This window comes from Anomaloglossus baeobatrachus, chromosome 4 (genome assembly GCF_048569485.1).
Source record: "Anomaloglossus baeobatrachus isolate aAnoBae1 chromosome 4, aAnoBae1.hap1, whole genome shotgun sequence".
Classification (NCBI taxonomy): Eukaryota; Metazoa; Chordata; class Amphibia; order Anura; family Aromobatidae; genus Anomaloglossus; species Anomaloglossus baeobatrachus.
In genome coordinates this window covers 492,091,698-492,116,339 of record NC_134356.1, presented here as the reverse complement: position 1 = coordinate 492,116,339, position 24,642 = coordinate 492,091,698, and the positions used below count along the sequence as shown (strand labels likewise).

General features: G+C 47.6%; 1 protein-coding gene across 2 annotated transcripts in view; it reads left to right on the top strand.

Annotated features, from left to right (window-relative positions):
• LOC142303916 (tropomodulin-3-like) overlaps window positions 1-20,905 on the top strand; it is a 116,983-nt gene extending 96,078 nt beyond the window's left edge. For both annotated transcript variants that reach the window (XM_075345785.1, XM_075345786.1), the window contains exons 7-10: window positions 8,063-8,170; window positions 8,454-8,597; window positions 15,834-15,978; window positions 18,672-20,905. In XM_075345785.1, coding sequence (XP_075201900.1) covers window positions 8,063-8,170; window positions 8,454-8,597; window positions 15,834-15,978; window positions 18,672-18,706 — 432 coding nt within the window. In that variant the 3' untranslated portion in view covers window positions 18,707-20,905. The remainder of the gene's footprint in view (window positions 1-8,062; window positions 8,171-8,453; window positions 8,598-15,833; window positions 15,979-18,671) is intronic.
• Window positions 20,906-24,642: the final 3,737 nt, after the last annotated feature.

Sequence of the window (24,642 nt, the reverse complement as noted above, 5' to 3'; positions counted from 1 at the left end):
TGTTCTCTTCAGTTATACTGATTAATTACAGTGCCTTGCGAAAGTATTCGGCCCCTTTGAATTATTCAATCTTTTCCCACATTTCAGGCTTTAAACATAAAGATAAAAATGGTAACGTTATGGTGAAGAATCAACAAGTGGGACACAATTGTGAAGTTGAACGAAGTTTATTGCTGATGTTAAACTTTTATAAAAATTAATAAACTGAAAATTCGGGCGTGCAATATTATTCGGTCCCTTTAAGTTAATACTTTGTAGCGCCACCTTTTGCTGCGATTACAGCTGCAAGTCGCTTGGGGTATGTCTCTGAGTTTTGCACATCGAGAGACTAAAATTCTTGCCCATTCTTCCTTTGCAAACAGCTGGAGCTGATTGAGGTTGGATGGAGAGCGTTTGTGAACAGCAGTTTTCAGCTCTTTCCACAGATTCTCGATTGGATTCAGGTCTGGACTGTGACTTGGTCATACTAAGGCTATGTGCGCACGCAGCGTAACTGCATGCGTCCTGCGTCCCCTGCATAATCTATGGAGATTGTGCAGGAGACGTGCGCACGTGGCGTATTAGAGCGCAGCACTTCGGCTGCTGCCCGAAGCACGCGTTCTAAGAAGTGACATGTCACTTCTTTCGTGCGCTCTGCATGCAGTCCCTGCTCTGTCTATGGGAGGGGCTACATGCAGAGCGCATGAAATCGGCTTTTGTTTCTGCAGCGATTTGAAGCGCACGTGTGCTGTTCAAATCGCTGCAGAAATTTCTGCAGGGCCAGTACGCAACGTGTGCACTTAGCCGAACACCTGGATACAATTATTTGTGAACCATTCCATTGTAGATTTTTCTTTATGTTTTGGATCATTGTCTTGTTGAAAGACAAATCTCTGTCCCAGTCTCAGATCTTTTGCAGACTCCAACAGGTTTTCTTCAAGAATGGTCCTGAATTTGACTCCATCCATCCTCCCATCAATTTTAACCATCTTCCCTGTTCCTGCTGAAGAAAAGCAGGCCCAAACCATAATGCTGCCACCACAATGTTTGGCAGTGGGTATGGTGTGTTCAGGGTGATGAGCTGTGTTGCTTTTACGCCAAACGTATCGTTTGGCATTGTGCCCAAATAGTTTGATTTTGGTATCATCTGACCAGAGCACCTACTTCCACATGTTTGGTGTGTCTCCCAGGTGGCTTGTGGCAAACTATAAACAACACTTTTTTTGGATATCTTTGAGAAATGGCTTTCTCCTTGCCACTCTTCCATAAAGGCCAGATTTGTGCAGTGTACGACTGATTATTGCCCTATGGACAGACTCTCCCACCTCAGCTTTAGATCTCTGCAGTTCATCCAGAGTGATCATGGGCCTCTTGGCTGCATCTATGATCAGTCTTCTCCTTGTTTGAGATGAAATTTTTGAGAGACGGCCGGGTCTTGGTAGATTTGCAGTGGAATGATACTCCTTCCATTTTAATATGATCGCTTGCACAGTGCTTCTTGGGATATTTAAAGTTGTGGAAATCTTTTTGTAACCAAATCCGGCTTTATACTTCTCCACAACAGTATCACGGACCTGCCTGTTGTGTTCCTTGGTCTTCATGATGCTATCTGCGCTTTGAACAGAACACTGAGACCATCACAGAGCAGGTGCATTTTTACAGAGACTTGATTACACACAGGTAGCTTATAGTTATCATCAGTCATTTAGGACAACATTGGATCATTCAGAGATACTCAATGAACTTCTGGAGTGAGTTTGGTGCACTGAAATTAAAGGGGATGAATAATATTGCACGCCCCAATTTTCAGTTATTTTTTTACAAACGTTTAAAGTAAGCAATATAGTTTCAACCAAACAATTGTGTCCCACTTGTCGTTGATTCTTCACCATAACATTACAATTTCTTTGTCGCTCCATTGGGAGACCCAGACAATTGGGGTGTATAGCTTCTGCCTCCGGAGGCCACACAAAGTATTACACTTAAAAGTGTAAAGCCCCTCCCCTTCTGCCTATACACCCCCCGTGCATCACGGGCTCCTCAGTTTTTATGCTTTGTGCGAAGGAGGCTGACATCCACGCATAGCTCCACATCTTAGTCAGCAGCAGCTGCTGACTAGGTCGGATGGAAGAAAAGAGGGCCCATAACAGGGCCCCCGGCATGCTCCCTTCTCACCCCAGTCTGGTCGGCGGTGTTTGTTAAGGTTGAGGTACCCATTGCGGGTACATAGGCAGGAGCCACATGCTGTTTTTCTTCCCCATCCCTTAAGGGCTCTGGGTGAAGTGGGATCCTAATCGGTCTCCAGGCACTGGGACCGTGCTCCCTCCGCAGCCCCTGGGGAATCTGCTGGACAGGAGCCGGGTATCGTCAGGGACAAGGCCCTGCTACTGTGAGGTACTCTGTGTCCCCGTGGGGACCGCGCATGGAGCGCTTGTGCCATTACGCACTGCAGCACTGCTGGGTGTGTTAGTGCGCCGGGGACTACCGCGCCGACCGCGCTTATTTGCCGGCCGCGCTCATAACTTTAGTCCCCGGCTTTTGCGGCCTAGTATCGCAAATTCCCGCCCCCAGGCCTGCCAGTCAGGGGAAGGGCGGGACGCTGCACAGGACGTCAGCGCTGAGGGCTGGAGCATACTTTGTATCCTCCTCCCCCCTCACTGAGCACCGTGGGGCACCAGATTCCCGCACTTTCTGAGGCACGCCCACGGCCCCCTCCTCCCCACAGAACGCCGGCAGCCATTCCTGTCAGCACTTCTGAAGCTGGAGGGGAGAGATAACACGGCTCTGGGAGGCCCAGGCAGGGAATCTGGTGGTCACACAACCGCCTTGAGCGGCTGGTAAGCAGCACCTGAGGTGCTGGCCCCACTGAGTGCCGAAGTGTACATATATATATGCTTATATGCTATACATTTACACTGGACGGTCGCACTGTTGATTTTTGACTATATACCCTCCTGGATTGTACTCAGAGGAGACAACAGCATGTCGTCCGCAAAAAGCAAGGGTGCCAAAGCACAGGCTTACTTTGCAACCTGTACCTCATGTGCGGCTATACTACCGGCAGGTTCCACCGACCCTCATTGTGTGCAATGCTCGGCCCCTGTGGCACTTACTCAGCCGGAGCCTCTGCTACAGGTGGCCCAGGTGGAACCACCTGCTCCCACTGTCCAGGTGACAGGGATGGAGTTTGCAGTATTTGCTGACAAACTTGCTGAGAGTATGGAGAAATGGTCTGCTAAGATACTAGAAGCCTTGCAGTCCAGACCGGTAACTCAGGCTCCGGGCACTGTTGAATCATTGACCCCAGGCCCCCCTCATTTGGAGCAACAAAGTGCTCCTGGGGTGACTCATAGGTCCCAGGATGAGGTCTCTGACACAGACCGCAGTCCCAGACCGCCTAAGCGGGCTCGCTGGGAAATTCCCTCAACTCATCACACTGCTCAGGGTCTCAGCAGGAGGACTCTCTGGACGATGAAGCTGAGGTAGCAGATCAGGATTCTGATCCTGAGGCCGCTCTCAACCTAGATACACCTGATGGTGACGCCATAGTGAATGACCTTATAGCGACCATCAATCAAATGTTGGACATTTCTCCCCCAGCTCCTCCAATTGAGGAGTCAGCTTCTCAGCATGAGAAATTCCGTTTCAGGTTTCCCAAGCGTACAATGAGTACGTTTCTGGATCACTCTGACTTCAGAGAGGCAGTCCAGAAACACCGAGCTTGTCCTGATAAGCGTTTTTCCAAGCGCCTTAAGGATACACGTTATCCCTTCCCCCCTGACGTTGTCAAGGGCTGGGCTCAGTGTCCCAAGGTGGATCCTCCAGTCTCCAGACTGGCGGCTAGATCCATAGTTGCAGTGGAAGATGGGGCTTCACTCAAAGATGCCACTGACAGACAGATGGAGCTCTGGTTGAAATCCATCTATGAAGCTATCGGCGCGTCTTTTGCCTCAGCATTCGCAGCCGTATGGGCGCTCCAAGCTATCTCAGCTTGTCATGCGCAGATTAATGCAGTCACACGTACGTCTGCTCCGCAAGTGGTGTCCTTAACCTCTCAGGCGTCGGCGTTTGCGTCCTACGCCATTAATGCTGTCCTGGACTCTGCGAGCCGTACGGCGGTAGCATCCGCCAATTCGGTGGCAGTACGCAGGGCCATGTGGCTACGTGAATGGAAGGCAGACTCTGCTTCCAAAAAGTTCTTAACCGGTTTGCCATTTTCTGGCGACCGCCTGTTTGGTGAGCGATTGGATGAAATCATTAAACAATCCAAGGGAAAGGACTCTTCCTTACCCCAGTCCAAACCAAACAGACCTCAACAACGGAAGGTACAATCGAGGTTTCGGTCCTTTCGGCCCGCGGGCAGGTCCCAATTCTCCTCGTCCAAAAGGCCTCAGAAGGATCAGAGGAACTCCGATTCATGGCGGTCTAAGTCACGTCCTAAAAAGACTGCCGGAGGAACCGCTTCCAAAGCGGCCTCCTCATGACTTTCGGCCTCCTCACACAGCATCCTCGGTCGGTGGCAGGCTCTCCCGCTTTGGCGGCGCCTGGCTGCCAAAGGTAAAAGACCGATGGGTGAGAGACATTCTGTCTCACGGTTACAGGATAGAGTTCAGCTCTCGTCCTCCGACTCGGTTCGTCAGAACATCTCCGCCCCCCGAGCGAGCCGATGCTCTTCTTCAGGCGGTGGGCACTCTGAAGGCAGAAGGCGTGGTGATTCCTGTTCCTTTTCAGCAACAGGGTCACGGTTTTTACTCCAACTTGTTCGTGGTGCCGAAAAAGGACGGATCCTTCCGTCCTGTTCTGGACCTAAAACTGCTCAACAAACACGTAAAAACCAGGCGGTTCCGGATGGAATCGCTCCGCTCCGTCATCGCCTCAATGTCCCAAGGAGATTTCCTAGCATCAATCGACATCAAAGATGCTTATCTCCACGTACCGATTGCACCAGAGCATCAGCGCTTCCTGCGTTTCGCCATAGGGGACGAACACCTTCAGTTCGTGGCACTGCCTTTCGGCCTGGCGACGGCCCCACGGGTCTTCACCAAGGTCATGGCAACAGTAGTAGCAGTTCTGCACTCTCAGGGACACTCGGTGATCCCTTACTTAGACGATCTGCTTGTCAAGGCACCCTCTCAAGTGGCATGCCAACACAGCCTGAACATTGCTCTGGAGACTCTCCAGAGTTTCGGGTGGATCATCAATTTTCCAAAGTCAAATCTGACACCGGCCCAATCACTGACATATCTTGGCATGGAGTTTCATACTCTCTCAGCGATAGTGAAGCTTCCGCTGGACAAACAGCGTTCACTACAGACAGGGGTGCAATCTCTCCTTCAGGGTCAGTCACACCCCTTGAGGCGCCTCATGCACTTCCTAGGGAAGATGGTAGCAGCAATGGAGGCAGTTCCTTTTGCGCAGTTTCATCTGCGTCCACTTCAATGGGACATTCTCCGCAAATGGGACAGGAAGTCGACGTCCCTCGACAGGCACGTCTCCCTTTCTCAGGCAGCCAAAACTTCCCTTCGGTGGTGGCTTCTTCCCACTTCATTGTCGAAGGGGAAATCCTTCCTACCCCCATCCTGGGCGGTGGTCACGACGGACGCGAGTCTGTCAGGGTGGGGAGCGGTTTTTCTCCACCACAGGGCTCAGGGTACTTGGACTCAGCCAGAGTCCTCCCTTCAGATCAATGTTCTGGAGATAAGGGCAGTGTATCTTGCCCTGAAGGCGTTCCAGCCGTGGCTGGAAGGCAGGCAGATTCGAATTCAGTCGGACAACTCCACAGCGGTGGCATACATCAACCACCAAGGCGGAACACGCAGTCGGCAAGCCTTCCAGGAAGTCCGGCGGATTCTGCTGTGGGTGGAAGCCACAGCCTCCACCATATCCGCAGTTCACATCCCGGGCGTAGAAAACTGGGAAGCAGACTTTCTCAGTCGCCAGGGCATGGACGCAGGGGAATGGTCCCTTCACCCGGACGTGTTTCAGGAGATCTGTTGCCGCTGGGGGATGCCGGACGTCGACCTAATGGCGTCCCGGCACAACAACAAGGTCCCGACATTCATGGCACGGTCTCAAGATCACAGAGCTCTGGCGGCAGACGCCTTAGTTCAGGATTGGTCGCAGTTTCAACTCCCTTATGTGTTTCCTCCTCTGGCACTGTTGCCCAGAGTGTTACGCAAGATCAGGTCCGACTGCCGCCGCGCCATCCTCGTCGCTCCAGACTGGCCGAGGAGGTCGTGGTACCCGGATCTGTGGCATCTCACGGTGGGCCAACCGTGGGCACTACCAGACCGACCAGACTTGCTGTCTCAAGGGCCGTTTTTCCATCTGAATTCTGCGGCCCTCAACCTGACTGTGTGGCCATTGAGTCCTGGATCCTAGCGTCTTCAGGGTTATCTCAAGAGGTCATTGCCACTATGAGACAGGCTAGGAAACCAACGTCCGCCAAGATCTACCACAGGACGTGGAGGATATTCTTATCTTGGTGCTCTGATCAGGGGTTTTCTCCCTGGCCATTTGCCTTGCCCACTTTTCTTTCCTTCCTTCAATCCGGATTGGAAAAAGGTTTGTCGCTTGGCTCCCTTAAGGGACAAGTCTCAGCGCTCTGTGTTTTTTCAGAAGCGCCTAGCCAGACTTCCACAGGTACGCACGTTCCTGCAGGGGGTTTGTCACATAGTCCCCTCCTTACAAGCGGCCGTTAGAACCCTGGGATCTGAACAGGGTGCTGATGGCTCTTCAGAAGCCACCTTTCGAGCCAATGAAGGATATCTCTCTCTCACGCCTTTCGCAGAAAGTGGTCTTCCTAGTAGCAGTCACATCACTTCGGAGAGTGTCTGAGCTAGCAGCGCTGTCATGCAAAGCCCCTTTCCTGGTGTTTCACCAGGACAAGGTGGTTCTGCGTCCGGTTCCGGAATTTCTCCCTAAGGTGGTATCCCCCTTTCATCTCAATCAGGATATCTCCTTACCCTCTTTTTGTCCTCATCCAGTTCACCAATGTGAAAGGGATTTGCACTTGTTAGATCTGGTGAGAGCACTCAGACTCTACATTTCTCGTACGGCGCCCCTGCGCCGCTCGGATGCACTCTTTGTCCTTGTCGCTGGCCAGCGTAAAGGGTCACAGGCTTCCAAATCAACCCTGGCTCGGTGGATCAAGGAACCAATTCTCGAAGCTTACCGATCCTCTGGGCTTCCGGTTCCCTCAGGGCTGAAGGCCCATTCTACCAGAGCCGTGGGTGCGTCCTGGGCTTTGCGGCACCAGGCTACGGCTCAGCAGGTGTGTCAGGCAGCTACCTGGTCGAGCCTGCACACTTTCACGAAACACTATCAGGTGCATACCTATGCCTCGGCAGATGCCAGCCTAGGTAGGAGAGTCCTTCAGGCGGCGGTTGCCCACCTGTAGGAAGGGCCCGTTTTACGGCTCTATTACGAGGTTTTGTTTTACCCACCCAGGGACTGCTTTTGGACGTCCCAATTGTCTGGGTCTCCCAATGGAGCGACAAAGAAGAAGGGAATTTTGTTTACTTACCGTAAATTCCTTTTCTTCTAGCTCCAATTGGGAGACCCAGCACCCGCCCCTGTTCCCTTCGGGCTGTTTGTTCTTTTGTGTACACATGTTGTTCATGTTGAATGGTTTCAGTTCTCCGAAATTTCTTCGGATTGAATTTTATTTTAACCAATTTATAAGTTTTCCTCCTTCTTGCTTTTGCACCAAAACTGAGGAGCCCGTGATGCACGGGGGGTGTATAGGCAGAAGGGGAGGGGCTTTACACTTTTAAGTGTAATACTTTGTGTGGCCTCCGGAGGCAGAAGCTATACACCCCAATTGTCTGGGTCTCCCAATTGGAGCTAGAAGAAAAGGAATTTACGGTAAGTAAACTAAATTCCCTTCTTTTATCTTTGTTTGAAGCCTGAAATGTGGGAAAAGGTTGAAAAATGCAATGGGGCCGAATACTTTCACAAGGCACTGTAGTTTGGATGTCTGTCTCATGACATGTTTAACAGTACTTACTACTGCTGCAGAATTGATCCCATAGTTATGACTGCTGCGTTATATGCCAAGCTTAATATGTCTTGTTCCTTTTAGAATATCCCAATTCCCACCTTGAAAGAATATGCGAGGGCTCTGGAGGCAAATACCTATGTGAAAACCTTCAGCATTGCAGCAACAAGAAGCAATGATCCAGTTGCAGCAGTAAGTATTTGAAGTGCGTGTACTGCCTAATGGCCCGGAAGCTGCCATTTCTTCTCCGTGTAAGCTGCTGGTGATGATGGGGAAGAAGTCTTACTCCTGACCCTGAATGCACTGATGGGTCACACTGTGTCAGTGGGGTGACAAGTGCTGTGTATATCAGTGAGCAGCAGTCGCCTTACGGTGTGTGTGTGCCGCAGGTCTCACAGAGTTCCCCATATTTGGCTGTATGATACTGACTTTTTTGTTATTGATGTATTGTTATGAACTTTGTTTTCTCCATTAGGCATTTGCTGAGATGCTGAAAGTAAACCGAACTCTAAAGAGTTTAAATATCGAGTCTAACTTTGTCACCGGTGCTGGCATTTTGGCTTTGGTTGAAGCACTGAAAGAGAATGAAACTTTGCGAGAAATCAAAATTGACAACCAGGTATACTTTGTTTTCTGTGCAATGTGTCCATGTTTTTGTGTATGCATTGTTTGTGTTTTCTCCTGTAGAAAGCTGTAGCCTAATAATGGATTACTGTCATCAGGATGAATATGTGGATAAGGCTGCTTTCACACTACCTTTTTTTTAACATGCGTCATGAACTTTTTTTGCTGCAAAAGCGGATCCTGCTTTTACAGCAAAAAAATGCATGCAAACGCATGGGTTAGTTTGCAGGATCCTGTCACTTTAAGTTTATGGGCGGGCATTGGAGTCATGTGATCGAGAGTCAGTGGAAACTGAACGTGATAGACTGGGAGCCAACATCTAACAGCTGTGGAGGCTCGTAACCAAGGTAAACATCGGGTAACTTGCTTGGATACCCGATATTTAAATTGGTTTCGAGCAGCTGCTAGGAGCCGGCTGCCTGCACACGTAACCAACGTAAACATCGGGTAATTAACCCCTTCACCCCCGGCCACTAAAACACCCTAATGACCGGGTGCCATTTTTTGCAATTCTGACCAGTGTCACTTTGACAGGTTATAACTCTGGAACGCTTCAACGGATCCTGGCGATTCTGAGATTGTTTTTTCGTGACATATTGTACTTCATGTCAGTGGTAAATTAAGGCTACATGCGCACGCTGCTTTTTTTGCTGCTTTTTTGGCTGCAGTTTTGTCAGCTGAACTTTCTGACATCTGACTTCCCAGCAAAGTCTATGAGAAGTCAGATTTGTCATGCGCACATTGCAGTTTATTTGTCAGCGTTTTTTTTGTCAAAAGTTTGTGACAAAAAAATGCAGCATGTTCATTCTTCCTGCGTTTTTGTCAACATTTGTCACCCATTGAAATCTATGAGGGCATCAAAAACGCAGGAAAAATGCATGCTAATCAAAAGTGGTGCTTTTACCTGCGTTTTTGGTACCAAAAACGCAGGTGATTTGTCAGGAAGTGAGGTCAGGCTAGTGGTCCCGTCCCGTCCTCCATGTGTTCCCCGAAGTACCGCTGTCCCCATGGGAGATGATGTGGAGGACGGGGACTATCAGCAGCGGCGGCAGCGAGGGAAAAATCAATGTTTTCAGCTGCCAATGTCCATCCCCCTCTCGCTGCCGCCACTGATAGTCCCGTCCTCCACGTGTTCCCCGAAGTACCACTGTCCCCAGCGTGCACGCACAGGGGAGATGATGTGGAGGACGGGACTATCAGCGGCAGCGAGAGGGGAAAAATCAATGTTTTCAGCTGCCAATGTCCATCCCCCTCTCGCTGCCGCCGCTGATAGTCCCGTCCTCCACGTGTTCCCCCGACGTACCGCTGTCCCCAGCGTGCACGCACAGGGGATATGATGGACCCCTCTCGCTGCCACCGCCACCGCTGAAAGTCCCGTCCTCCACGCTCCTGTCAGCTCCACGCAGTAGCGCAATCAGCTGAGCTGTCACTGAGGTTACTCGCGGCCACCGCTGGATTCAGCGGTGGCCGCGGGTAACCTCAGTGACAGCTCAGCTGATCGCGCGGCTGTCTTCAGTTGCTGTGTGGAGGTGACAGGAGCGGCGGTGTCTGCTGCTTCTCCGGTCACCTCCATGCAGCAGAGCTGGAAGAGACGCTGGACCATCCTGGATTACGCCGGACATGGAGGGCTTTGTCGGGTTAATAAATTGGTAATGAGGGAATGTGTTTGTGTTTTTTATTTCTAATAAAGGATTTTTCGTGTGTGTGTGTTTATTTACTGTAATTTACAGATTAATCATGGAGGGTGTCTCGGGGGAGACGCCTGACATGATTAATCTATGACTTATTGGCAGCTATGGGCTGCCATTAACTCCTTATTACCCCGATTTGCCAACGCACCAGGGCAAATCGGGAAGAGTCCCAGGATGCGGCCATTCTGGGCGGGCTGCTGACTGATATTGTTAGGCTGGGGGGCTCCCCATAACGTGGAGCTCCCCATCCTGAGAATACCAGCCTTCAGCCGTATGGCTTTATCTGGCTGGCATTAAAATTGGGGGGGACCGCACGCCAGTTTTTTTTAATTATTTATTTATTTCTAATTTTTTTTTTTTTCAATTCAACAAACTTTATGGGCTTGTTTGAACTGAAAAATACATGAAACAATTGTTGACAAAACTGCAGCCAAAAAAGCAGCAAAAACGCACCAAAAAAGCACCTACATTTTTTGTGACATTTCCAGGCTCTCTCTGACAAGGTGCAGTTTTGGCTGCAGTTTTGGCTGCAGTTTGTGAACACGAAAAAGAAGCAGCGTGCGCATGTAGCCTTAGGCCGATATTTTTTGCGTTTATTTGTGAAAATTTAGAAATTTTGCAAAAATTTAGAAAATTTCGCAAAATCTGAGAAATATGTCACACAAAATAGTTACTAAATAACATTTCCCACATGTCTACTTTACATCAGCGCAATTTTCGAAACAAAATTTTTTTCGTTAGAAGGGGTCAAAGTTCATCAGCAATTTCTCATTTTTCCAACAAAATTTACAAACGAATTTTTTTTACGGGACCACATCACATTTGAGGTGACTTTGAGAGGCCGAGGTGACAGAAAATACCCAAAAGTGACCCCATTCTAAAATCTGCACCCCCTCACTCTGCTCAAAACCACATCCAAGAAGCTTAAAATGAAAATTTTACTTTTTAACACAAAAATGTAAATGAAAATTTTACTTTTTAACACAAAAATGTTACTTAGCCATAAAATTTTAAATTTTCACAAGGGAGAAAAGAGAAAGTGCACCCTACAATTTATTGTGCATTTTCTCCTGAGTACGCTGATACCCCATATGTGGTAAAAATCAATTGTTTGGGCGTACGGCAGAGTTCGAAAGGGAAGGAGCACCATTTGAATTTTTTAACACAAAATTAGCTGCACTCATTAGCAGACGCCATGTCGGGTTTGAAGACCCCCTGAGGTGCCTAAACAATTGAGCTACCCCACAAGTGACCCCATTTTGGAAACTAGAGCTCTCAAATAATTTTTCTAGATGTTTGGTGAGCACTTTGAACCTCTGGGGGCTTCACAGAAGTTTATAACGTTGAGCCGTGAAAAGAAAATTTTTTTTTTACCTCAAAACTGTCGCTTCAACTAGGTAGCTTTTTTTTCACAAGGGTATCAGGAAAAAATGCACCATGAAATTTATAGTGCATTGTTTCCCGAGTACGACGATACCTCATATGTGGTGGAAAGTAATTGTTTGGGCGCATGGCAGGGCTCAGAAGAGAAAGCGCACCATTTGACAGCAAAATTGGTTGGAATCATTAGCGAACGCCATGTCATGTTTGGAGACCCCCTATGGTGCCTAAACAGTGGAGCTCCCTCGCAAGTGACCCCATCCCCTCAAGGAAATTATCTAGATGTTTGGTGAGCCCCTTGCACCCCCAGGGGCTCCCAGAAGTTGATAACGTTGAACCGTGAACATTTTTTTTTTTTTTTACCACAAAATTTTTGCATCAACCTGGTAGCTTTTTTTTTTTTTTTTTTTTTTTTTTACAACAGTATCAGGAAAAACTGCACCATAAAACGAAAAATAAATTTTTCCTGAGTACGCAGATACCTCATATGTGGTGGAAATAAATTGTTTGGGCACATGGTGGGGCTCAGAAGAGAAGGAACGCCATTTGACTTTTCAAACGCACAGACGCGGTGCACTGATCGACCGCTGCAGGACGCACATTCGGATGAGATACAAAAAGCGTCGGTGATACGGAAAAAAAGAAAAAGTCACGCCAAAAATTGAGCAGGGATGCCGATCCGTTATGTGCATCCCTGATCAGCGCTCGGCGGGACGCACGGACAGATGCGATACAAAACGCGACGGGGATACGGAAAAAAAAGTCACGCCAAAAATTGACTACGGATGCAGATCAGTTATCTGCATCCGTGATCAGTGCTCGGCGGGACGCACGGACAGATGAGGTGTAAAAATGGACAGGATACAGGGAAAAAAAAAGTTATACTCACAGTACCCAGAGGAGTAGCAGGAGGTACAGAAGGCAAGCGAGATAGACAAACAGCTGTACAGAAGCCGCAGGCAGGACGTTGGACAGATCAGCAGAAGACCCAGGAAGAAGGACCCAGAGATGGAGGCAGATGTGATCGGGCCAGTGAAGAAATCGGACGACCCGGTGAAGGCAGGTAAGAGGACGTCAAGGGGAGAGGGGGGGGGCGGGAGAGCAGAGGGGGGGGGCGGGAGAGCAGAGGGGGGGGGCGGGAGAGCAGAGGGGGGGGCGGGAGAGCAGAGGGGGATACCGGAGAAGCAAGGAAAGAAGGAAGGAAGCAGAATAGAGATGACAGAGGAGGCAGGCAGATCGCAGGGGGAGCAGATCGGGATGTCGAGGGGCAGATCGGGGCGTGGGGGGGCAGATCGGGGGGGGGCACGGACAGGGGCCATAACGAGAGCGTGCAGGAGCCATAACGGGAGCGCGCAGGGGCCATAACGGGAGCGCGCAGGGGCTGGAAGAACAGTGCAATACTCACGTGGAGCAGGCAAGAAGACGGTGACATTAGCGGTGGCGTGGTACCACAAGTACCAGCCACGCCACGCTGCAGACATGTTGGGGGAGGCTCCCCAGACCAGCACAGGCCTGGGGAGGGCGGCCACCTGCAGATCAGACCGCCCCACTGCACACTGATTGGAGCGATTGCGCGTCATAGCACGATCGCTCCAATCAGTGCTGCAGGGGCTGGGGGCGTCATGTTTGAGATCCACCTATGATCTGCTGTAGCTGCTACAATAGATCATAGCAGGATCTCATAGTATCGCACAAATTCGGGCATTATTTTTGCCGAAATCAGTGCGAATGTTGTGGTTGGCGGTTCAGATTTGAACAGCCAATCACAACGATCGTCGATGGGGGGTTGCGATGCCACCCCCCCTGGGGTGAAGCAAAGGTCCCCTGCTGTAAGAAACAGCAGGGGACATCATTTGAAAGCAGTTGCTATGGCCACGGCAATCAAATGAAGTTTAGGCAGTAAAATTGCGTCCCTGGTCGTTAAGTCACGTTAAAATAGGACGTAATTTTACTGCCCGCGGTCGTGAAGTGGTTAAGACCGCGGTTACCCGATGTTTACCTTGGTTACGAGTGTCTGCAGCTCTCAGGCGGGGGAGAGAGAGAGGGAGGGGGAGGGAGGGACTGATCACCCGAGGCTGGTTTCTGGGCATGCTCAGTAGAGCAAGCAGGATCCTGTCTATCAGCATGCCAGCGTTCACATGCGCTTGCATGCTGTTTAGTCAGGATCCAGCAATTTGCAGTATTTGGACGCAGCTCAAAAACGCTACAAGTAGCGTTTTTGAAAAAAGATAAAAAACTGCAAGTCGCTGGATCCTCACTATAACGCACGCAAACGCAGGTGAACGCATGTTGACGCGAGTCCATTGCAAATGCATTGAAATGAAAACGCATTTGCACTGGATCCGTTTTTGCGTTAAAAAAAACGTTCATGACGGCTGTTAAAAAAACGTAGTGTGACAGCAGCCTAAGCAGCAGCAGATTTGCCATATGTGACATCTGTTCATAGTTAGAAATACATTAATATTAAGGAAGAGAAGGATCATTGTTAAAGTAAAATTGACTGCTCTTATGTAGAGTTTATTTTCAGTGTATTTTATTATTTAGTATTGTGGGTTCTTATTAGGTTGCATATTGCTAAATAATCTAGTTCATAGTTTCTCCATGTTTTGTTGAGCAGAATAGATGTATAAAGCTGATACATCGCCTAAAGGGCTTTTTATAGTTGAAATATCTTGGATTTTTTTTAAAGTTCACATTTCTTTGACTGACTATGCTTTTTTATTTTACTTGTTTTATAGGAGAAATGAATTTAAAATTTGTAATGCTCTCGTCGACTGTAAATGTTTGGCTGCCCAGAGTTTTATCCCTACTTCCCATCCCCCCTTCCTCCCTTTTCCCCCTTCCTCCCTTCCCCCCCTTCCTCCCTTTCCCCCCCCTTCCTCCCTTTCCCCCCCCTTCCTCCCTTTCCCCCCTCTTCCTCCCTTTCCCCCCTCTTCCTCCCTTTCCCCCCTCTTCCTCCCTTTCCCCCCCCCTTCCTCCCTTTCCCCCCCCCCTTCCTCCCTTTCCCCCCCCCCTTCCTCCCTTTCCCCCCCCCTTCCTCCCTTTCCCCCCCCCTTCCTCCCTTTCCCCCCCCCTTCCTCCCTTTCCCCCCTTCCTCCCTTTCCCCCCCTTCTTCCCTTCCCCCCCCTTCCTCCCTTTCCCCCCCTTCCTCCCTTTCCCCCCCTCCTCCCTTTCCCCCCCTCCTCCCTTTCCCCCCCTCCTCCCTTTCCCCCCCCTCCTCCCTTTCCCCCCTTCCTCCCTTCCCCCCCCTTCCTCCCTTTCCCCCCCCCTTCCTCCCTTTCCCCCCCCTTCCTCCCCTTCCCCCCCCTTCCTCCCCTTCCCCCCCCTTCCTCCCCTTCCCCCCCCTTCCTCCCTTTCCCCCCCCTTCCTCCCTTTCCCCCCCCTTCCTCCCTTCCCCCCCCCCTTCCTCCCTTTCCCCCCCCCTTCCTCCCTTTCCCCCCCCTTCCTCCCTTTCCCCCCCCTTCCTCCCTTTCCCCCCCCTTCCTCCCTTTCCCCCCCCCTTCCTCCCTTTCCCCCCCCCTTCCTCCCTTTCCCCCCCCCTTCCTCCCTTTCCCCCCCCCCCCTTCCTCCCTTTCCCCCCCCTTCCTCCCTTTCCCCCCCCTTCCTCCCTTTCCCCCCCCTTCCTCCCTTTCCCCCCCCTTCCTCCCTTTCCCCCCCTTCCTCCCTTTCCCCCCCTTCCTCCCTTTCCCCCCCCTTCCTCCCTTTCCCCCCCTTCCTCCCTTTCCCCCCCCTTCCTCCCTTTCCCCCCCCTTCCTCCCTTTCCCCCCCCTTCCTCCCTTCCCCCCCTTCCTCCCTTCCCCCCCCCTTCCTCCTTTCTCTCCCCCCCTTCCTCCCTTGACCCCCCCCCCTTTCCCTCCCCTTCCCTCCTTCCCTGTCCCCTTATGGATCAGTGTTTTCTGGGCCCCATCTCTTAGCACTTGCGTGTCAGTAACTGCAACGCTCATGCAGCAAAACAATCTCACAAGTAACAAAAATAATTCTAGATATTAAAGCCAATGTATTTCTTCAATAGATAAATGTCCGGTATGTGAGCAATGTTCTTGATTGTGAAGTGCAGATATAGATAGTTCTATATTTTTGTTTTTTCTTTATTTCATATGTCACTTTTTTTTGTTTTGCCTTTTAATGATGTTTTTTACTCTCTTTAATTTTCAAAACAGAGACAGCAACTGGGAACTGGTGTGGAGATGGAGATTGCCCAACTGCTGGAGGAAAACACCTCCATTCTCAAATTTGGGTATCACTTCACACAGCAAGGGCCACGAGCAAGGGCAGCTGCTGCTATAACTAAAAATAATGATCTCGGTAAGCTTGGAAGTAGTGTGCACTGCTAGTTCTAGTAATCATGGAGGATTACATATTGCCCATAAATAAGTGAAGCTGCTGTTCTATGTGCTGACAGATTATACTCTGCGTTTAGTCTGTGCAGTTCTGAGACCTATGGCATGAAACCCCTCTCACTGCCGCTCTACAAACAGGGAGCGGCGACATCTGTTCTCGGGATCTGTGGAGCTCTCGGCAGCCATACGCCACAAAATACATTCATCACCTATACTCTGGATAGGGGATACATTCTGTGTGTGGGACAACCCCTTTAGGGTGTGAATATTAATTTCAGCCTAAAGGAATTGGATGAAGGCCAGCTGTGGGGGAAATGAGTAGATACCACTGTAGGCTTCATGTTTGTTCCTTCATCCCTTGGTAATGTTACAAAGCAGAACATTCAGTAGACTTTTTCCATAAAATAAATTTTTTATTACCTGTCCTCAGGATCATGAGCACAAAGTTCCATAAGACCCTAAGACAGGGGTGTCACTCATTTTCACCAAGGGCCACATCAGCATTATAGTTACCATCAAAGGGCTACTTGTAATTGTAAGGGCTCATGCAGATCTGCATGCAACACTGTATGGACAGCAAATGCACAAACCGGCCAGGGGCTATAGGAGAGCTGTCCCTGGGTAGTAGGGCTATGAGCCAGCTGCCCTTGGGTAGTAGGGCTATGAGCCAGCTGCCCTTGGGTAGTAGGCCTATGAGCCAGCTGCCCTTGGGTAGTAGGCCTATGAGCCAGCTGTCCTTGGGTAGTAGGGCTGTACCACAGCAGTGGCAGGCTAGTAGGGCTTTCCAAGAGCTGTTCCTAGGAGTGGGGTTCTAGAGCCAACAGTGCAGTCCCTAGGTTGGAGGTCAAAGGGCGCTGTGCCTGGGTTGTAGGGCAAATGGCGCTGTCCCTGGGGTGAAAGTCCCACTACAAGATTCTGCCCCAGCATTATGCACATCCCATATTCCACCACAGAAATTATTGAACTCCACAATTCCACCACAAGCATTCTCCCAGCCTTTTTCTAGCTCCCAAACCACCCAAAGCATTAAAGATCCCAAAAATCCCACTGCATGCATTCTTGTACACCTTCAAACCCAACCGCAGGCATATCTACAGCATTATACACCCCAAAACATTGCACCACAGGCGTTCTTCAGCATTGCACACCCCCCAAAATCCCACAACCGGCATCCCTGCATCATCTTCGCTCCCACCCTCCAAAAAATAGGTCCACCACAAGAGTCCTGCCAGCATTGTATACTCCCCAAATCCCAGCACACTTATCCCCACAGCATTATAGACCTTTAAAATCCCACCACAGGCATCCACCCAGCATTTTACACCCCCCAAAACCCACCAGATGCTGCCCCCCACATTAAAGACCCCCACAAATGCCACCAAAGGCATACCCACAGCATTTATAGACTCCTCTGAACCCTACCACAATCATTCCCCTGTTATTATTGATACCCCTAATACCCACCACAGGCATACCCATAGCAGTATAGACCCTCCAAATCCTGCCATCCTTTGCCCTTTTTTACCTGCAGCTTCTCATTGATGCAGTGAATGAGGGCTAAAGATGGGGGAGCACACGTTAAATCTCTCCTGATTCCCAGCCACTCCGTCGAGTGGTGTGCTGCACTCGTGTCTGGAAGTGGCGCTGACAATATGTGACGGAAATTATTTCACACCTACCAAGAGCCCATTCTAGCATCTACTGTTTGCACTGCACATGGCAGACTCTTTAGCGCATGCGCAGAACAAACTGGTGGAAAATTTTAAAATAAAAATCAGACTGGTTTTACTGACAACTCGGCTCATGGGCCATATGTGATGGGCTAGATTTGGAGCACGGGCATTGAGTCTGACACCCCTGCCTTGAAGAATGAAGTGATGGAGCGCAAACATGACATCTGCTCCATCCATTTCCTCTCTCTCCTCCTGCTTGCAGACTACTGGTCCTGTCAATTAATGATTAATATATGCTGTCTGTATGCAGGTTCCTACCTCTCGTGGCAGACTGTGTTATGTACGCCATATTACTGGAATAATACATTTTACTGCACAACAGTTTAGATGTTCAATTAGATCTGAAAGTAGTGTCTTTTCTTAATGAAACCAACTGAAACAATACAGAAAAAACCCCGCAATATTCACCTGTTAAAGTAATGAGGTGCCGCAGTGGCATATGATCGTTGCAGCCAAACACTTTCTTTAGTGATGAAGGTAGCATGTATGTGACTGCCAAGGCCAGTGATTGGAAAATAAGGACCAGCAGATAAATTATCAAATATAAAATAAAAAAATTAAATAAACCCGTATTTAAAATTTTCTCTATTAGGTTAATTAGTAGTTTTACGGTTTCAGAAAAGCCCTGAACTTTGCAGCTGCAGTCTGTGCTTTAGTCACCTTCCCTGGGTCCAGCATCGATTCCTTCCAGTGCTGACGTTATGTAGCTCAAACATCAACTGAGCTGAGCTCATTTGGTTAAAAAGCCTTTGTATCTGACCTGGGGAGGGTGAAAAAAATACACCTTTTTTTTTAATTTTATGTTAGAATTGCATGCATAAACTCCTTCCCCTCCTGGATAACACCGTCAACTTTGTTGAAGACAATGAAATCTGCTTATGTTAATTAAACTGAGCCATTGAATATTCTCACGTTCTTATTACAGTTCGCAAGAAACGAATAGAAAGCGACCACAAATAAGTCTTCATTTGACCATAAGAACATTGCTCGGAGGTTCCGACATCACTGGGGAATATTCGGCTTCATTCAGGTGTTCTAGTCTCAGACTTCATGTGCCTGGGAAGAAGGGAAGATACTGGAAAACCACGAACCATTATCTGATCGTTCTTTTCACTGTCTTGATGCGCCTTGCTTTTTTTTTTTTATCTAAACCCTATCAGACCTTAAACTGATGAGACTCCTATTGGATCTTACAGAGGTGGAGCTGGTAGCCTGCTTCTTATGGGAACATTTCCAAGATCTTCATCCAGAAATGTCAGTAAGATGCTGGATAAGAAGACTGAAAGCTCTTCAATATAGCGCTAAATTCTGGCGTTTACAAGGGAAAGACTAATTACGAGAATTTTGTTCTGTGCTTTTTCTTTTGTTTTTTTGTTTGTTTTTTTTGTTTTCTTCAGTTTTGATGGAAAGAATAGTGCTCTGCAATGTAGATGATACTACACCCTTACGCTGCAATTCTTTCTATTGTTTTAGTTACTTTCGATGAAAATAGAATTTCCAACTTGAACCAATAGAATTGCTCAATCTTTACACCTTGTGTTAGATTCCATGCAATTTTATTTCCTAGCTATTAGGAATCATGACGGCGTTACGTTAATTTGCCAAGAAATGACTGGCTGTATGCTATTTGGCAATCTACTAGTCGTGGCCACGTTAGAAGCTTGAGTGCGGCACAGAACCAGTACTTTGTAGTATTTGGACTTAGTGAAATCTAAATGATTCGCCTCCTGTAATGATACTGAACAACGAGATTCCTAAAATTTCATTCTCACAGTACCAAGCACTCCTACTCGTTTTTTTTCTTCCAGTTAGGGTTTCTCGAATAGACATAAATGAGTTCTTGGGGGATGGGTATACAATATATAGGCTTCATATTTTGCTGAAAAGTCATTATATTGCTGCAGGGTTTTCATGTATGCAGGCTATACTACAGAGCCATAAAAAATAGCGCTCTTATTTCAGGGAAACAATGTACCAAATATTCAGTCTCAGGAAATTAGAGGCCTTTGGGGACTTGGAATATCTTACTACTTATGTCTTAACATTGCACATCTCCAAATACCCCATGCCAGGGAACTATGGACCTGAGAATATATGTCTTAACCTCCTATGTGTCCAGATATCACATTCTGGGATGGTATAGACCTGGGAATATATGATGCAAAGTCTTGTGTCTAAATAGCCTATCCCAGGGATTTATAGACCATGGGGTATTTAGTAAGTGTCTTAGTCTCATATGCCTCCTAGTATCCTACCCCTGGGATTTATAGAGGTATTTAGTATGGAGGCATATGAGACTATTCCAGGGATTTTATAGAGGTACTTAGTATGTCTTAGTCTCATAGGCCTTAAATGTCCCATACCAGGGAAATATAGAACAGGATACTATGTATATAATCATCCTAAGGCTATGTGCACACACTGCGTTTTTGGGTGCAGTTTTGTCACAACTGAGGATAGGCATGCAAAGTCAAAGCGAATGCTGAAGTTTTGTGCACATGTTGCTCATTTTCCCTTGCACATTTGGTGCAGAAAATAGAATTCACATGTTGCAATTTATCAGCGGTTTTCCACCCCAATTGCATGAAATACGCTTGGAAAAGACTCTCAGAAAACGCACCACAAAAACGCACATTTTTCTGCCAGGAGATGCAGATTTGGTGCAGAAATTTCTGCAACCATTTACTAAGTGTACGCACATAGCCTAAGCCTTCAGGAGTCCATAGACAAGGGAATTCATTTTAGGTCACAACCTTCTGTGCCTCCAAATTTCCCATCCTGGGAAACTATACTCACGGTGGTGGGGAGAGGGTGAATCTTAACCTTCTTTACTTGTCTACTATGTGACAAACCCCTCCGACATTTAAGAAAAAAAATATTTTTTTAATAAAATGCTAGCCATACTTAATGTAGCCTTTTAGCCATGTAGAGTAATCTAACATAACTCCATGATTATGTTCAGCCACATTTAACTTTACCATTCCTGATTTAGATGCTGTATCGTATTGTTGGTTTTTTTTGTATAATGTGCACATCATTAAGGGTGCCAAACACTGTACTATGGCGGTATATATATATTTGTATGTAATATACATAATACTTGTTAAAGAGAGCCCTTCAGATTTTCAGCATTTATAAATAAAGTTTTTTCAAATTGTCTGTGCTGACTGATTAATCTGCGACTAAAAAAGAAAAACAAAAAAAAACTGCATCATATGATGGAAGAAAAAAATTAACTTAATGCTCTGTTCATATTGTTGCAGATTACAGGCATGCGATGCATGTGCTCACAACAACCCTAGTCACCTAGTAATAAAAAATCTCATGAAGGGAATCTGTCGCCACTTCTTAAATTGTTAATATGGGCATATAGGTAATAGGATGCTAGCAATAATTTTACCTGTATGCCTCATAGCAGATTCCTTTTTATTGAAATATCATGTATCGCTTTATGCTAATTAGTTCTTCCAGGGTATGGGGCATATGCTAACCGCCACCTATTATCACGGTTTGCCTGTGACGTGTAGTTACTGCTCTGAAATCCCGTGCTTGTGCCCTAAAAGTTAAACGGAAGCAAAATTGACATTAAAACAGGACCGTTATATTTACCGAGTCTCCCGCGTGGCCATCACACTACTTTTTGGTTTGCTCGTTAACCCTCATGCATATTCACTGCTTCTCCCACCCACCCTCTGTGATTGTTTGCAGACAGACTGCTGGCATCTGTTATTGGTTGTGGAGTGTAAAAATAAATAATTTGGAAAAAATAACGTAGGGTTCCTCTTGTATTGATACCCAGTGCAGATAAATCGACTGCTACAGGCTGCAGCTCCCAGCTATGTGTGTTATCTTGGCTGTGTATCAAAATACGGGGGACCCCATGCAGCATATTTTTTTTTTTTTCTTTTCTAATTATTTAATTAAATTTAAAAACAAAACATCTTGAGTGCCCCACAATTTTTTTACCCAGCCAAGGTAAAGACGACAGCTGGGGGCTGATATTCTCAGGCTATAATAAAGTATGGCTAAGCACTCCGCGTTGTCGGTGCTCTGGAGAAAAAATGTCGAACTATAATACAAGAAACTCCGGCACTCAAAGAAAATTTTATATTAATTCTTTTATTCAGAAAAAAGTTTTTATCTTCCAATAAAAGGCACAGGGAACACCAGGACATGAGATATTGGATCTGTTCCGTTGGTGGTCAAAGGAGAAGTGGTGAGTGGTAATCTCATGTCCTGGTGTTCCCTGTGCCTTAATGGCACTTTATTACACAATAACCTGTTATTGATCAGAGTAACATGAGATAATTCCACTTGAATTGCACAAATGCAGATATAAGTGCTGTGAGTCCAGATTCTATCTTCCATTACCAGAGAACCATAACAATTGAAGAAGGCGAATAGCCGAAACGTTTTGTTTTAAACAATTTATTGGAAGATAAAAACTTTTTTCTGAATAAAAGAATTAATATAAAATTTTCTTTGAGTGCCGGAGTTTCTTGTATTATAGTATGATATTCTCAGGCTGTCGATGCTCATGGTTTATTTGGGTCCGCCCCAGAATAGTCATATCCATTAGATGCGACAATTCTGGCACTTTACCCAGCTCATCACAATTGCCCTGATGTGGTGGCAATAGAGGTAAAATAGGGGGTAATGACAGCTGTGTTTTGTCAATAAAATCACAGCTATCGACTTCCTGTTCCGGTCCTGGCTGAGGAGGCAGCATAGAGGAGAAGCTCCCGACACCCCTCTGAGAAACCGACGATAAACAGCATACCCGGGCAAGTGAGCGAGCAGAGAGCAGCACGTCTGGTAGCAGGAAGCACACAGCTATGGAGCGGTACTTACTGAGGAGTGCTGGTGGTGGTGAGGGGACCTGCAGGAATGGAGATTCTGACTGCCGGCGGGGAGAAGAGGAGACTGTCATGGCACCGACAAGCCTGATGGAGGAGGAGCCAGAGTCCCCAGTGCAAGATGTGGTAATGGAAGCCAGGAGAGGGAGAAGTGAAGGAGATGAGAGCGGGGGGTCAGGGGAGGATGGAGCAGGAGAGAAATCGCTGCAGGGGATTGCAGAGGGAGAAACACAATGGATAGAGGAAGGGGACATGGAGGAACAAGAAAGAGAGGAGGAGGAGGAGTGCAGCAAGCAAAGAGGGCTCAGAGACGCAGGAGACCGGACTGATCACTTAGACACGCAGTATAAGGTGTCTAATCTTGATCAACGTCAGCAGAAGCTGCATGTCAGAAACAGTAACACTCCTTCTAAAGCAAACAAGAAACTGCCGGCCACACCATTATCTAAATACTGTAAACAAATGGGGGAGGGTGGAAAATCCCCAGCACAGAATAAGAGAACTAAGAAACCAGCACCACCTGCAGGCCAAGACAAGCATGCACAAGAGCTCAATGTTGATTATAAAAAATTGGCTGCCGAAGTGACATCACATCTGTCAAAAGAGATTAAAGTGGCCATTGAAACAGCCATACAAACATCCCTAGCAGCTATGCAAAAGCAGATTAGTGGACATGCATCTAGACTGGCAGAAACAGAGCAGAGAATATCTGACTCAGAGGAGAAAATAATGGCTATGCAAGAGCAAATAGCAGCTCTAGTGAAATCTAACGATTATTTGAGAGATAAAGCGGAAGACTTAGAGAACCGATCGAGGCGAAATAATTTGCGCATTGTGGGGCTGCCAGAATCAGTATCTTTGGGACAGCTGGATAACATATGTGAACACGAGTTACCTCAGGCCCTGGGCATTAAGGCTAAATTCAGAGTGGAAAGAGCGCACAGAGTGGGACCACTAAGACAAGAAGCGAATAGGGGAGAGGATCCAAACCCGAACAAGAAAGCCCCGCTGAGGGCTAGACAAGTGATAGTCAAATATCTTGATTATAAACATAAAGAGGAAATACTGAGGGCCTTCAGAGACAGACAGCGACCATTGCATTACCAAGGCAACAGACTGCTAATTTTCGGCGATTATTCAGCAGAAGTCTCCAGAAAGAGAAAAGAATTCAGTAAAGTATGTTCATTCCTGTATAACAAAAAAGTCAAGTGCCAACTGCTATACCCTGCCACACTGAAAGTCAGAAATAGTAATGGCTCGTTTGCATATTACAAAGACTTTAAAGAAGCAGAGCGTACTCTCATGGCAGAACAGGATAAGAATCAGGCTGATGGACAAAAAAGAGGAAACAATGGAGAAGGGACCAGCAGAGGAGGATCTCCAAGAGGCCCAGGGAAAGACTCGAGAAGCTTTGAGGAGCAATCGCGGGTGGAGAGTAGAGAGGAAAGGAGATTGAGCCCAAAACAACAAAATAATCCTCGCTCGGAACACAGAGACTAACTGTTGGAAATGGTCCATGACAACTGAACTGAACTGGATATTGCTGGTCCTGTTCTCGCACTCTCTTGCTCTCTTGATTTCACTCTCTCATGTCCAGTTTTGCTTTCACGCTTGCTATCAGTTCCACTTTCAGTCTTACTCCTAACGTTCAGTCTCACACTCTCACACTCACCCTCAGTCCCACACTTTTTTTTTTTTCCCTCCCTCACATATTCAGTCTCATTTTCAGTTTCATGCTTACTTCCAGTTTCACACTCACTCTCCTACTCAGTTTCATTTTCAGTCTCACGCTCACTTTCAGTACCTCACGCGCTCTGTCTCACTCTTTTTCTTTCGCATATTCAGTCTCACGCTTACTTTCAGTTCCACTTCCAGATTCACTTTCATTCTTACTTTCACTCGCCTTTGTCCAGGAACGACTTCCAGGCGTAAATGAAGTGGATCTGTCTGCTCTGAGTGCTGGGACGACCACCAGAAAATAGCGCTAAGTTGGACTTGAAGTCCTTATAGAGTTTTTGTCATACTGTACTATTTTTGACA